The 16684-nt window shown below is 38.9% G+C and overlaps 1 protein-coding gene and 1 pseudogene across 1 annotated transcript in view; both read right to left on the reverse strand.

The window, feature by feature from the left end:
* pkd1l2a (polycystic kidney disease 1 like 2a) overlaps positions 1–16684 on the reverse strand; it is a 145586-nt gene that overhangs the window by 97400 nt on the left and 31502 nt on the right. The window contains 5 exon segments of the mRNA XM_043707511.1: positions 1521–1665; positions 1782–1902; positions 4442–4649; positions 10373–10547; positions 12345–12394. Coding sequence (XP_043563446.1) covers positions 1521–1665; positions 1782–1902; positions 4442–4649; positions 10373–10547; positions 12345–12394 — 699 coding nt within the window.
* On the reverse strand, positions 9806–9924 carry LOC122558747 (annotated as a pseudogene).

The raw sequence follows: 16684 nt of genomic DNA on the forward strand, positions 1-16684 counted from the left end.
ACCCTTGAGTTTATAAGACTGAGAGGGGATCTGATTGAGACATATAAGATTATTAAAGGATTGGACACTCTGGAGGCAGGAAACATGTTTCCGCTGATGGGTGAGTGCCGAACCAGAGGACACAGCTTAAAAATACGGGGTAGACCATTTAGGACAGAGATGAGGAGAAACTCCTTCACCCAGAGGGTGGTGGCTGTGTGGAATGCTCTGCCTCAGAGGGCAGTGGAGGTCCAGTCTCTGGATTCATTTAAGAAAGAGTTGGATAGGGCTCTCAAGGATTGTGGAATGAAGGGTTATGGAGATAGGGCAGGAACAGAATACTAATTAAGGATCATCAGCCATGATCATATTGAATGGTGGTGCAGGCTCGAAGGGCAGAATGGCCTACTCCTGCACCTATTGTCTATTGTCCATCAACATTCATTTTCCTTGAATGACTTTCACCTTCGAACAACACGTAAGCAGACAAATCAGGAACCAAACCTAGAAAAGTTAAGCAATTGACCAAACTCAGGTGGACTTGTTTCACGTTTGGATCCCAGACAACATTTGACCAACCATAGTTGGCCAGCCTGCAGAATGTCAGTGAACATGCTCCATATTGTACACCATAGCAATTCCAGGTTTTCCCTGTGATGTTCAGCAAATGGGATCATCAGGTAATGTACCTCAGGAGAAGAACACTATAAAATCAGGAAAAAAATGTCCATTTTGAGACTCTTCACTTTTCTTTCTGTCTATAATACTAAATGGATGGATGAGAAAAAAGGTTTAAGAAATGCAAGAGATCTTTAAATTCAGCTAATAATCATTTGCGGTTAAAGAGAAGGAAAGAAACAAAATGCATGTCAGTGAAATTTAATGTTCTGGGTACAATTAGGCAAGAGTCACCCACAGGTAGACAAATACTCAGCAAACCTTTTGGAGACAACCCATCAACAGTTTTTATTAAAGTTATAAGGCTGGTGCATCAAAAAGTGGCAAAACAAATGAAGGGCAAAGAAACCTTAGGTATAGGCATGAGTTTAATAAACAGATATAAGTCAGCAAGCCTGACTTTTACTTTTGTTTTTTTGGCTACTGAAATCAAACTGCACCATATGAGCATGAAAGGAAAAGTTGGAAGATTAACTTTATCTCTGAAGAGATGAGCTTCATGCCACAGCTGGTCAATACAGTCTTTGTATGTGACAGCTTTGAATCTCATGTAAGACACAACTTGATATGATCTGATTTTTCCCTATATTAGCCCATGTAACACATACCACAGGATGTCTCTTACTGAGACAGATACCTGGAATTTTATTAATTACTAATCATGTACTAATACTAATGTGACTAATATACAATTGGATATATCAAACCCATATACACAGTGTGGATTATATGTCTACTTATACCACCAAATATTGCAGCCTTTTGGCTGATTTATATTTGAACTTTTTCCAACATCGAATAGTCAATCACTTCAACATTTTTCAAAAGCAAATTTGATTGCTAAGGAGACATTTGTGACCTACCGACTGCTCTCACTTTTAATACAGGAGCAAAATTAACCAGATCTTCCTTTCCCAAGACAAGAACAGCTGTGTTTTCCCTCATTAATGTCAATGATTGTCGAGGAATATTTTGCTGTTTGACATTACAGGCAGGAGGAAGGTTGATCTGAAGTAAAAAGTATGCATATTATTACATTATCAAAAGTAAGGTAAGATTAATTGTAATATTTAAAAGTGCTCTATTTGCTCTAAAGTTTTAATTATTAGTTTTTTTCTCTTTACCTGGTGTTTTGAAGGATTCACTCTATACCAATTATATTTAACTGGGTTCTTGCAATCTTGACAATCAACAGTCAACGTAACATTTTTTGAAATATCAACTGGACTGCAGTTGTTCTCACATCTAAAATATAGCAGTTGATAAGTCAGGTTCATCTTCAAGTTATAACTGTTGTGATTAGACCAGTGGTGCCCAACCTTTTTGCATTGATGGGCCATGGAGGCCAAAGCATAACTTTATATGGGCACAATTCAAGATATATTTTGAAAACTTTCATACTATTATGAAATCTGTAAAGACATTCATCAGTTTTCAAATTACAATAATTGAAAGTTAGGTTTATTTACATTTTATGTATTATTAGATTTCAATTTTCACAATGTTCATAACCATCCCTTTAAAATATTTTGATTTTTAGAGGATTTATAGAGTCTAACAATGCGTGTTTATGGAAGATAAGAAATCAGAAAACATCTGCCTGATTAAAAATATTATACTTGTCGAGTTAGTGAGCTGTCTGAGGTGGTCTGAAAAATGATGAAACAATGTTTTCAGAGCTCACTGGGTATCTTTTCATACAACCCTACCTTATTAGATATTACTTTGAGAAACAAAAATAACTCCAGATTTCACAAACTATTGGCTCTTTTTAATTGCATCCTGTCCACAATATTTATTTTCTGAAATTCTGCATTAACATGGCTGTATTCTTAGGAAAAGAATATATTAATCTGTGGCGACCACAGAGTCCTGACACAGCCAACAGTTGCAGCACTTGTGATGATTTCCAAATATGTCCCGTGGCACCAAGATGGCACCCAAGGCAAACCTTTCAATAGCCTAGGGGTGGGATGCTCCTGTCTCTGGGCCTAACATGGTTTCAATCCCTGATTCTGCCTTCTTGCTGATTCGGGAGGCAGCAGCTCCAACATCAGCCTGCCCTTGATTTGGCATGCTGTATTGTCATGCTCTCGTTGGCCCTATGTAGCCCACAATCTATAGGCTGGGCACCCCTAGGTTAGACAACTAAAGTTCCCAACAAAGTATTTACTTTTCACTGGAACAATCTAAAAGAAAATACGATGTAAATATCCTTTTATGTATCTCAATGTTATATTTTGTTTTAGAATGCTCATGTGAAGCACTTTGAGACATTTCATTATATTGAAGCATTATATAACCTAAAATGCTTGTTATATTTTGAGGATATCAAATACTGTTGCTTACTAATAAATTAGAAAACAAACTCAGATAACTTAGATCCCATTGTTAATAGGTTACAGGCAAATTCTCATTGCTTAAGCTCTGGTATACACTTTTTTGCATCTACTGGAGTCACCCAAAGAGTTTTTCTTGAACTAAATCACTCCCAATGACTCACAGATCTTGTTGCATTAACCAACATTTTTACCCAATACTTTCATTGACTGCAATGATAATGAACATGCCTCTTGAGTATGAACTGATCTGCTGTGAGGTAAAGCCCTAATTTAGACACTCTGCTATTTGCTAAAATCTGTTCTTTAAAAGTAATATAATGTACATCTCTTAAGAAACATTTTAGCACTTTGTTTCACTGAATGCATCGTTTTACAATTACTGGCAAAAATTGGTTTGAATGTTTAATGATAACATGAGACTGTAAGCAGGAACAAATCTGACTTGAAATATGATATTCTTTTACATTTTCATTGAGGTTTGAAATATTTTGGAGTCAAGAATAGTGTGAGATATTGGAAATGTTTCATAATCTCTTGCAAACAATGAGAACCACTCTGATAGTTACACAATGGTAATGGAGAGATCTCTGAGTGTGATGGAGAAAAAAATCAATGTCAGAGTTGGCAGACAACAATATGTTTATTTCCTTGAGTCATCTCTCCCTTGTTGTCAATTCTGAGTAGACTTCAAGATTATGCTAATTTTGTGTGGTAAATGTCCAAATTGAAAGCTGATTGCAAACTCATCCCTAGTATTTTGTATGCTGGCATCATCTTCTGATACACCTTTATCATATGAAAGGACAAAATTATTTTATTTGAAAATTCAGCAATCATTGTATTCTAAAATGTCACAACCTGGGGACTGCTGTCATTATATCCATTCTACTTAGATTATCTTAACGTTATTGCTTATTTCTTTGCTCATATTATTGTCATCCTTCCAATAACCAATTATAAAGAAAATGCTTTTTGGCCAAAAGACCCTCTGATAATTTCCATGGGAAACAAGGATGTTCATAGTAGGTCAGTGTGAATTCAACTCTAAACTGGTATTGCTGGTTAGCATGGAGAGGATTACTGAAAGCAGTCCAGAATTGGGAGCCTCTAATCTCATTTGATTCAGGATACACATCCTAAATGATGGCAATCCAGTAGGAACCTGGACTTTGTACCATTACCAAGGTTGGGAGACTGTTAAAAGGTAAGAAACACAAATCTGTCAGGTAACATTATCCTTTAAACTATTACAAATTGACAATACACTTGCAATCAATGCTGAGGACTATAATTAAACTGGACACATATTTATACAAAGTCTACAGGCATGCAACATTATTATAGAGAATGAATTACAGACTATGCATGAAAAAATGACTGAGCTCACTAACCATGCTACAAACAGAAATCTTCAATCCAAACAATTCAATTCAATCCCCTACCTGATATTCATCCCCTTTTTGCTCTTCTTGGTGAAGATCAGACATTTCTCTGCTGTACTGTTCGTTGTGTCAGGTTTACTTACAGTTAGCTTGATTGAAATGAAAGAATTCGGTGGAGGCAGGCAAGATGGATGGATGGTCAGGTCCTGGTGAGCTGTAATAATTTGGTTATTCTGCACACAAATATCCCATAATGGCCAGCATACACCTTCACAAGATAAAGAGAGATAACATGCAGAAAAATAATGAAATACAATTTCATGTTTAATTTATAATATAGATAGGAAAATCACATCTGTTGTTCGGTTCACAGTCTGATAATTCAGACCTTTTAATACGTGAATCAGTTGCAAGTTGTTTTTGTCATGAAAAGGTATTAATGCTAACCGTAAAATCAGCTTAAATATGCACGACATCCTGAGGGGAGACAGAGACACTCATTGTAACCATCACTATTTTATCTCACAGATTATACAACTTACAAAGTGTATCAGCCCACCTTAACTCCTAAATTACAAGTTTAACAGCCTAAAGCTAAAATTGTACTACACTTGAGTAGTGGAGTTAATGTACCCTAGCATAAAAATTTATAACCCAAGGTGTTAAGGTTTTGCTCCAAGATTCTTTCTGCTTGGTCCTTGGTGTTGCACATGGAAAGGCAAGACCAGAGGCACTTTGCAGGTCAAGAAGGTTTGGGGGATATGGAGCCTTTGAACTATGGAGAGGACAGTAGAGAGGGAGGGGAAGAATAGAAGAGAACGCAAGAGTAGAGTCCGAGAAGGGAAACCAGAGATTCTTCTGTCACTACATCATTATTTCCCTTCAACAGGAAAATAGATTTTCACTGGTACTGCTGATGGAAACGGAGTTGTCCTGAATTGTCCAGTTGTCCTGGTCCATTTCACTTAGGCTTAAAACAACTCATTGATCACTTCAGTAGGACATTCCACTGTATAGTGGGACAGCCTGGCTAACTCAGAGTGAGAGCCAATGGTAGTGTGCAGATGCCATGGCACCACCATTGTTGGAATCACTTTTCAAGATTTCTTATTGATTATCATAGACAGTTGCAGCTTTGATTTTGTTCAGTTTGTGGCTTGATAAGAGTTGAGGGAGAAAAATAGATAAATTGTAGCCAGATGCACATTAAACAGAAAAGTACTGACTTATTATTTATTGCAGAAGAAAGGGAAGGAACCCGGACACTGTTTGGTGACAGAGTTTATGAGGGGTAAATATGCTGGAAGATTTGCCTAACTTGAAGCTAGGGGAAAATTCTACAGTAATCCTCAAAGTGTAAGTCCAGACCAAAGAGAATTAAGTCATTGGAGAACGAGCGTTCATACTTTTAAATCTGTATGCACGAACTCAGCGAGTTCCAAACTTAGTTTGCCAATTCCATAGTCGTGAGATTTTTGAAGGAAGGTTGATGGGTCTCTTAGACAAAAACTAATGGAAGGATCCCCATGAAGCCATGCACTTTAGCGAGTGGCTGCAACAGTGCAGAGTAATCAAAATGAAAGCTGGAGAATTATGCATACTTGATTTCATCTCTGGAGACAAACTGAATGAACCCTCAAGATCTCATAATTTATAAGGGTAGAATTAGGAAGTGAAAGAGGAAATGGTTTTATACTCCAAGTCTTAACAAACTAGTGTTAAATTAGTTTTGCTTGATGAGCTATGTGTGATATGGTTTCTTTTTGTTTAAGAACATAAAATCTTGTGGCAAACTTCTTTCAGTTAATGCAGCTCTGAAGAAGGGTCACTGGACCCGAAATGTGATTTCTCTCCACAGATGTGACAGACCTGCTGAGCTTTTCCAGCAATTTCTGTTTTTGTTTCTGATTTACAACATCAGTAGTTCTTTCGGTTTTTCTTTCAGTTAATAACTGGTGTTGCGAGAGTAAAAATGGACCATCAAAATGTAACTTTCATAATTTGACGTTAACATTTGAGATTTTAGTCTAAAACTGTTTTTGAAAATAGGCACTACTACCCTAAAATGTCTATTGCGATCACCTCACAAACCCCCCTCGATAACCCATGTTTAATATAGAAAAACTGGCAGCATTACAACTACCATTTTAATCAAGCAGCACTGAAACTCAGTGAAGTGTGAAGAAATGCATATTTCTTATTTTACATCTGGCAGTGGAGAGAAAGCAGAGTTGATGTTTCAAGTCCACTGACTCTTCTTCAGAACTGATTGTTCCGAGGAAATGGTGGTATTTGTATTGAAGGCAATGATGCTGGGAGAAAGGTTTGATGAAGGGAGGAGGAGCAAGAGAATAGGCAGAGATAGAGCCCAGTGAGAGCGAATGACAGTTAGGAAGACAATGGGATGGTTGGTAGTATGCTTAAGAAAAAGGAAAGCTGATATTGAGGACTATGAGTGGGGAAAATAGGTTGGCTGAGCTGAAAGCAGCCCATGTCATGACAAGGCCTGTGTGAGCATAGATAAAGGACATGGAAAAAGGTGTTCAGGTTCTGAACTGATTGAGTTCAATATTGAGTCCTGAAGGCTATAGAGTCCCAAGTTTGAAGTGAGATGCTGTTCTCGCAGCTTGAGCTGAGCCTCACTGGAATATTGCAGCGAGCCCAAGACAGAGATGTTAGATAGGGAACTCGGTGGTGGGTTGAAGTGGCAGAAAATTGGAAACTGAGGGTCGTTTTTGCAAACAGTAAGTAGGTTCTGCAAAGCCTTCAGGACTTAATATCATGATCAACAATTTTAGAGCCTGAACACCTTGTTTCATGTCCTTTACCCAACTCCATACCCCAGGCCCTGTCATGACCTGGACTGCTTTCAGCACAGTTTACCCATTTTCGCCTACTTTTGGTCCCCATTATTAGCTTTCCTTTCTCTTGAGCTTACTATAATCCTTCTCCTTGTCTTCCTAACTGTCATTCTGTCTCTCTGGATTCCATTTCTGCCTATCTACTCATTCCTTTTCCAACCGCAACCCTTGTCTTCAGCATAAATATTACTTTTTCCTAGCTTAAGTCAGTTCTTATCAGTCACTGGAAGAAGAGCTAATTCAGCTTTCTCTCTACTGATGCTGATAGAGTAGACAGTCTAATAGATTGCTAGGACAAATGTTCAGCACAACATCGTGGGCTGAAGGGCCTGTTCTGTATTGTTCTATGTTCTATGTTCTATGCTGCCACACCTACTGACTTTCTCCAGCTATTTCTGCTTTTGTTTACAAAATGTTAGTTGTCAGAGCAATCAAACAGAAATGTTTTAATTTATTAAGAAAATATGTGGATAAAGTTAAAAAAGTAAATCTAATAATTTAGTAAACTTGCTTGGTGGCTTGTAGAAAATACACTTCTGTCTGGATGTATGGCTGGGAACAAGTTGTGATTTATTGAGTCATGTTTGAGATACAGAGGGACTTGCAAACAGGATGTGCTCTGGATGAACAGCGTGGTAAGTGGGGTACAATAGCTTTGATTAAGACTCTTCAACATTTTACAAAATTACCCAAAAATGAATAAAGGTAAGTTTGCCTCCAAGTTCATGGATGACATTAAACTGGCACTGATAACTAATATGGTGTTAGAATGGAATATTCTTCAGGGAGTCAGAACGTTTGGGAAAGCCGTCAGACTAGTTCATCAATGCATTTTAAGTAAATGTGAAGCAGATAACATGAATTTCCAAAGAGAATTGCCCAATTGACTGCAGTAATTTGTATGTGCTGAGAAATGATGTCAACGGTACTAATACAATTTCTCTGACATTACTAAAGATATGGTGGAAGTTAATTCTAAGGCACTTCAGGATACAGAACAAGCTGAGGAATTACATTATTAAAATGACTGATACTGATTATTAATTAACATAAATGCATCAGATAAAAGATACCAGGTGCAGTAGGCTTTGTGGGTGGCACAGTGGTTAGCACTGCTGCCTCGCAGCGCCAGAGACCCGGGTTCAATTCCCGTCTCAGGCGACTGACTGTGTGGAGTTTGCACGTTCTCCCTGTGTCTGCGTGGGTTTCCTCCGGGTGCTCCGGTTTCCTCCCACAGTCCAAAGATGTGCATGTCAGGTGAATTGGCCATGCTAAATTGCCCGTAGTGTTAGGTAAGGGGTAAATGTAGGGGTATGGGTGGGTTACGCTTCGGCGGGTCGGTGTGGACTTGTTGGGCCGAAGGGCCTGTTTCCACACTGTAACGTAATCTAATCTAATCTAATCTAAATTTAATAGTTTGGGTAGTCAACAGTTTGATAAATTGTTGGAACATCAAGCCACTCAAGGGCAATCATTAAAGCTGAAGGTAACAATCCTCTTGTTATGTAGAGTTATGGTCAGGTCACATCTGGAGCACTGTTTAATCCAAAAAGGCATGGTGACAAATTTAATTGGAATAAGTCAATGCAAGTTAGTACATTTGCACAAATCAAATTGGACTGGGGTGGATAAAGTTAAAAATCACACAACACCAGGTTATAATCCCACAGGTTTATTTGGAAGCATTAGCTTTCGGAGCACTGCTCCATCATCAGGTGGTTGTGGAGTATAAGACCGTAAGATACAGACTTTATAGCAAAAGTTTACGGTGTGATGTAACTGAAATTATATATTGAAAAAGACCTGGATTGTTTGTTAAGTCTCTCACCTTTTAGAATGACCATGTTGGTTTCAACACTTTTATATGTAAATTGCAAAACTTTTTTAGAAGTTACATTCTCAAGTGAACTTTAACAATTGGTGTCATGACGGCCGAGATAATGCATTTAAGGTGCATGCTGCCCTGTGCGAGATTGTTTGTCATGTTGGTCCAGATAATGCAGTTAAGGTGTGTGCTGCCCTGTGTGAGACTGTCTATGCCACATACACATATAAGTTTGTGGGGTGAATTTGTTCTTGTAGAACTACATTTTACCTTGCTCAAAAACTACCTGAATCCATGTTAGATTCTGTAAATCCTTTTTTTAGATTAGAATCAGTGTGACCATTATGGCACAGACCGTCTCACACAGTGCTGCTCACACCCTTAAATGTATTATCTGGCCGACATGACACCAATTGTTAAAATTTACTTAGATTAGATTAGTTACAGTGTGGAAACAGGCCCTTCGGCCCAACAAGTCCACACCGACCCGCCGAAGCGCAACCCACCCAGACCCATTCCTCTACATTTACCCCTGCCCTTAAAACTACGGGCAATTTAGCATGGCCAATTCACCTAACCTGCACATTTTTGGACTGTGGGAGGAAACCGGAGCACCCGAAGGAAACCCATACAGACACGGGGAGAATGTGCAAACTCCACACAGTCGCCTGAGGTGGGAATTCAACCCAGGTCTCTGGTGCTGTGAAACAGCAGTGCTAACCACTGTGCCACCCACAAAGCCTACTGCACCTGGTATCCCTAGGGGGTTTCCCATCTAAGTACTAACCAGGCCTGTGTCTGCTTAGCTTCCAAGATCAGACAAGATCGGGCGTTTTCAGACTAGTATGGCCGTAGGCTCAGACAAGAATGACCGTAGGCTAGAAATGGGCCGCCAGAATGACGTGATCACTGGCAGTGGTGTTGAGAATGTAACTTTTAAAAAAGTTTTGCAATTTACATATGAAAGAACTGAAACCAACATGGTGATTCTAAAAGATGAGAGACTTAACAAACAATCCAGGTCTTTTTCAATATATAATTTCAGTTACATCACACTGTAAACTTTTGCTATATATTTTGTGTCTTACAATCTTACACTCTACAACCAGCTGATGAAGAAGCAGCGCTCCGAAAGTTACTGCTTCCAAATAAATCTGTTGTGTGATTTTTAACCAAGTTAGGTTGTGATTACTATAATGCCATTGTCTTTGAACCAAAATTAATTAGGATTTGTTTCAAAAAAATGGAATTGCAAAGTTTTTAACAAAGGAACATTGCTAAACTTCAGATTTTTCAGTTACATACCACAGGACCACTGGAAAGTCATTTCACTGTGGTCATCCATGATGTGACGTTTCGATTTTCTCGCGCTCAGAACAAGCTGGGAAAAAGGATTTGCAACCTCCAGTTGTCCCCCATTTATTTTAGCTTGAAATTTTTCAAACTGTGGTTTCTCTTCTGGATCCCCTTTCAGAAGTGACTGGAACAAGAAAAAAAGGACAAACTACTTGTGGTCAAGTTGATAAATAGATACAAAATGGTGACTCAGTATTTTATTTGCAAGACAACAATATTGTGAAAGAAGAATCTAGAACTGGGGACTACCCTTTTACAGTGAGGCAGTTCCTGATCAGCACAGACATGAAGAGGATTTTACTTTCTCAGAGGGCTTTCAATCTCTGGAAATCTCTTCTTCATAGAGAAATGGAGATTATTGAACATAGTCAAGGCTGAAAGTAACAGAGATTGGAAATCTAAATGGAGTCAAAGAGTTATTGAACCAGGCAGGAAAAGGTGGTTTGAGACCATGACCAGGTCAGTCATGAAATGATTGAATAATAGGCCAGACTCAAGGGACTGAATGGCTCAATCCTGCTCATATTTCTAATGCTCTCATGTATATGATAATGTGTTTGGCAAAAGTAGAAATGGCAATGTGAAGACAAACATTTTGATGCACCATAAGGCCAGGACTGAAATACACCACTAAAGAGTGTAGTGAAAGCAGAATGAACAGGGGTGTTCAAAAAGATAATCATCTGAAAAGAAAATATCTGGGGTCTCCATGTAAAATGTTAGGGAGTGTGACCACGTGATTCCTTCTTGCAGAGAACTGGTGAGGACATAATGAGGCAAAAAACCTTTGCTGTGCTGTAATAAATCCATGGACTGGATTTTACTGCTTTTCCCAGGGACAGCTTAACAGGTACAGGGAATGGGAGGTACACAATTGAGTGTCATGTCATGCATGCCAATCCAGATGGTTGCCCATTTCCCCATGCCTACTATAAATTTCCAGACTATGGGGAAGGTATTGGGAAGCTTGCTTTCTCGTGGGCTCATTGAAGCTCTTACGGGGCTAATTACTGCCCAAGGTCTCCATGTGTCAGGAGCCTGGCACAGTGTCCCACCCACCAGGTCTCACTGGTCAACAGATAGTTGGTCAAAGTGAGGAATGCTTCCTTCAAAAGTCTCCTGTGCTAATTACAGGCCAGCATCTCAAGAGCTTTCCACCTTGTGTTTCCTTCCATCTCATATTCTGCTCACCCGCTCACCCCATTCCCTCTCACTCAAGACTGCAAGACTGCAAACTGACCTTAAAATTCAATATGGTAGACCGAACAGTAACTGAGATGAGTGCTGCTGGTCAGTTGATTCATGAGTAGATCTGTGATGGGGGCCTACTTCCCTGTAGGGGGCAGAAAGCCATCCTCAAGTCAACTAACAGCCCAACAACTGATAAATGTTTGTCGTATGAACTGGCAAAGTCAGATCAAACTTACCCCTGATATTTTCTATTCTTGACCCCCAACAATAAAATTCAATCCGACAGCAGAGGAGTGGGAGTAGTATTTGTAGAGGCAATGACCCACTGATGTAATCAGATATTTATAATATTGAAAACATATCCAAAAGGAATTGTGTAATCATTTTCTATGTAGTGACTGAGGGTGTAATATTACAGGAGATTACCAAGTGGATGCCCAAAATTATGAAATGCTGAGCTAAAATGCGTAATATTCTGATTACATTATCTTTACAACACGATAATATAAGATATCCGATCTTCTGAAAACCTGATTATAAAAGTCACTGTGACCGTATCAGCACTAAACATTCTGAGACAGTTTCCATGGCTAAGAAAGTTTAGATTTCCAACTGTTGAAAGGAACCACAGTAAAGGCCAAAGAAATTAGACCAATCCACAGCTGCTGATTTTCTTTCTCACTTAAGTTTTAAATAGCTACAAATCAGATTATGCATATTAATCACTTACTTTTGTTGGAGACAATTTGGCTTGGTCCTCTGTTTTATTAAGTAAGGAAGCTGTTGGAATACAAACGTAGGAGGTTAAGGCAATTCGTTCTGTCTACAACAACAACTTGTATTGATCTAAAAACAGAAATTGCTGGAGAAACTCAGCAGGTCTGGCATTATCTGTGGAGAGAAACAGAGTTAAGGTTCAGGTCTAGTGACCTTCTTCAGAATGGTTTTGAAGAAGGGTCACTGGACTGGAAACATTTACTCTGCTCTCTCTGTATAGATGCTGCAATACCTGATGAGTTTCTCCAGCAATTTCTGTTTTTGATTCAGATTTCCAGCATCCACAGTTCTTTTATCTCTTTTGTAATTTTTTTTGTATTTATGGAGCACATTTGATGCAATAAAATACACCAAAGAATTTCACAGGGACATGACAAAAAGAAAATACAACTCTGAGCCACATAAAGAGACATCAGAATGGATAAACAAATGGAAGAGACAGGCTTTAATTAGTGTCTTAAAGAGGTAAAAAGAAGAGGCATAGAGAAGCAAAGAGGCTAAGGGAGGGAATTCCAAAGCTTTGTGCCCAGGAAACAGAAGGCATGGCCATCGTTGGGTGAGCCATTAACATTGGGGATGCTCAAGAGGCCACAGACAGAAGAGCACATATGTATCAGAAGGTTGTGAGGTTGGAAGAAGCTGCAGTGATAGGTGGGGGCCAGGATATGAAAATAAAACTGAGAATTTTTAAATTTAGACATCTCTTAGCTGGGAACCAACATAGATCAGTGAAAACAATGGTGATGGAGTGTGTAGCTCATAGGCAGCAGAGATTTGGATACACTTATGCTTTTGCTGGGTAGGATGGGAGAAGTTGTTCTGGAGTGTGGATAGAAGTCAAAAGGGAGCAGAAGTATATTTGTGGGTTTAGCAGCGTGTTGAGATGGATGGAGCTGGGAAATGTCACAGAGATGGTCTTAGTAATGCTGGTGGTGGTGCAGTTATGTTCTTGAAAACACATCCTGAGATCAAAAATGAGTCCAAGAAGGGAGCAGTGTCATGCAGCCTCAGTCAGTTACCAGGGCAATGGATAAAGTCAGTGTTTGTGACAAGGATTAAAGGCATTAGCTCCAGTGATTAAATGAGAAAAAGGTCATCTTTATACATTCTTAAAATCACATGACAGAGAAAAAAATATGCTGGCTCTAATATAATATGTTGTCAGGCTCTGCTCATAGTAAGAAAGCTCAGCTTGTGGGTGAACAGTAGCCTAGATCTGCACTCAGCACAACGAGGTTTTATGCTGGGAATAGAATTGTAAATGTACTCAGACAGAGCTTGTTACACATATAAACTTGAGTAAAGCATTCCTTCATGAGTCCGATGACAGCAATTAAGGGTTTGAATTTAAGTTAATCTATCTATAAATAGGCTTCAGAATTTGGTGAGAGATTAGTCAGTTCCCACGTTTTGCATGGGGACTGTTTTTTTTAAATGCAAGACTCCAAGTAAAAAATTGAAGCCCAAATTTAAAATAAAATTAAAAATTGAATTTCAGTTTCAGATTCTTCAATGAGAACAGTCTTTTATTCAAAAGAATCACAGATGGATTCTATGATCCTGAGTTTATTTAAATGAATGGCTGAAGATTGGTGAATGATCTTTGAACATATTTATTTATGAAGTTTAAATTGTAAAAAGAAACTATCAGAGCTTGGTAACATGATTTTAAAATTAATTAAATACAGATTACACCATGATAGTACATTTTTGAGCCCAACCAGCCCAATTAGAGTTCATTTTCCACAACAACAGTGGTCTTCACAGAATTTCAGACTTATTACAGTGCAGAAAGAGGCCATTCAGCCCATCACATTAGTACTGGTTCTCCAAATGAGCATTGTGAATTTGTGCCATTCTCCCACCCTCTCCTTGTAACTCTGCACATCATCCCTGTTTAACTAATCATCCATTGCCCTCTTGAATGTCTTGATTAAACTTCCCTCAATTTTCAGGCTGTGCACTCTCGATCCTAACTACTTGCTGAGTCAACAAAAACCTTTTCACATCATATTTACCCCTTTTGTGAATCATTTGAAATCTCTGCCTCCCCATCCTTGATCTTTTATGAGTGGAAACATTTCTTCCTACCTACTCTTCCCAGCCTTTCCTGATTTGGTAAACTGCTATCAAATCTTCCCTGAGTCTTCTTCTCTCCAAGGTCAACAGTCTCAACTTTGCCAGCCTGCCTTAATAAACAAGATTTCTCACTCCTGGAACTATTTTCATAAATCTCTTCTGTACTTTTTCAAAGCATTCACATCCTTCTGAAGGTTTGTTGACCAAAACTGTACGCAATACACCAACTGAAGCTGAACTAATGTACTGTCCAGGTTCAACTCTGTTCCATTCCATTGACTTGGCAAATTACTCCTAAACTGGATTGCCCTTTGTACTTTTCCAACATCATCCTAAACCTTATGATATGATGATCACTGTGCTATATATGTTCTATCACTGACACTTGGTCTATTTGGCTCACTTTATTTCCAAAAACAGGTCTAACATTGCCTCTATTCTTGTTGGACTTGGCACACATCACTATAGAAAATTCTCCTGAATTCAATCTAAGAACCTTTACTCCTCACCTGTCTTAAAACTACCATTATCCCAGTCTATACTTAGGTAGTGAAATTCCCTAGATAAGTTACTGTCTAATGCATTCCCCTCTCTGTAATTTTCTTGCAGAGTTGTTGCATTACTCCGTTTCCGCTGATTGGTGGTCTGCAGAGTACACTGAGAAATATAATTACACTCTTCATGTTCCTTAGCTCTAGCCAAATTGATTTTGTCCTTGAACTCTTGGAGATATAATTTGTTTCGAGCACTGCTGTGCTGTCCTGAACCAAAACCACCACCCATCCTCATTTTCTTCCTTTCCTATCTTTCCTGAACACCCTAAAATCAAGAATATTTAACATCCAATCCAACTGTTCCTTGAGCTAGATCTTTGATATCGCTGCATCACAATCTCACATAGCAATTGCTCCTGTAATTCATCAATCTAGTTCATTATACTCTATGCAATCATGTGCATACAATATTACACCTCTTGGGTTAAAGAGGTGCCATCTCCCCCGGAGTATCCCAGGAAATTGAAGCCAACTCTCCTCCCACTATCTTTCCAACCATGTATCGATCAGTTTTAGCTTCCTATTTGGATCAAATTGCATGTGGTACTGGGGGGTAATCCCAAGGTTACTACTTCTGAATTCCTGCTTGCTAATTTTCTGCCTACTTTGCCAAATTCTGACTGCAGGACCATCTCTTTCTACCCATATTGGTGATTGGCTGATCACCTACCATCTGACAAATATCCTGCAGTTGCTCTATGATATCTTTGACTCTTGATCCACAGGGAAGCAACATGGTCTCTTGTCTTTAATCACTTTTTAAAATGGATTTATTTGTGACTTAAAGTGATTACAGGATATATGGAGAGGAGAGTCAAAGCTACATTTGATTGTAATAAGATATATTAAAGGGAGAAAAGGAAGTCAAGCAGCTAGCTTCTGAAGAAGGGTCACTTGACCTGAAACGTTAACTCTGATTTCTTGCCATAGATGCTGCCAGACCTGCTGAGCTCTTCCAGCAATTTCTGTTTTTGTGCCAGATTCTGCGATTATATCAAAGTACAGCACTACAGATGCAAAAGGTCTGAACCAATTGAACTTCACATAGAACATCGTGCATGTGTATTTTGGAACAACCATTTTTTCTAAAGAAATAAAATTGCAGGAAACTCATAAATAGTGGTTCTGCAGCAAGAATCACACAGTATTTGTGTGTATTTCAGTAATTAATTGTTGGGTAATAAAGAAGTACATTCTCCCTAACGGACAACAGATGCATTGCCAACAGATTCAGACAAAAATCAAATATAATGGATTGAAATAGGACCTGGGTTATATGGCCATATAGGCAAAGGTGAGGACTGCAGATGTTGGAAACCAGAGTTTAGATCAGAGCGGTGCTGGAAAAGCACAGCAGGTCAGGCAGCATCCGAGGAGCAGGAAAATCGACGTTTCGGGCAAAAGCCCTTCATCAGGAATAATATTCAGTTCCACCAACTTCAATGGAAGTCGTAAACTAAGGGGAAGAAGTCTGGATTTTTGGTTAGTGTTGTAAAGGCTTCAACTTTCCTTCTATCACTTGGTTGATCAGGAATCACTCTCAAGCTTGCTAATGGCCATTGGTGCATTTTGAAAAGATCTGTAGATTGATACTCAACACCTGGTCATATTGCATCTCCCTTGGCTATCACTCGTGGGACGAGACTTGAACTTCTGGCTC

The sequence above is a fragment of the Chiloscyllium plagiosum genome, chromosome 17, assembly GCF_004010195.1.
Source record: "Chiloscyllium plagiosum isolate BGI_BamShark_2017 chromosome 17, ASM401019v2, whole genome shotgun sequence".
In the NCBI taxonomy this organism is placed as follows: domain Eukaryota; kingdom Metazoa; phylum Chordata; class Chondrichthyes; order Orectolobiformes; family Hemiscylliidae; genus Chiloscyllium; species Chiloscyllium plagiosum.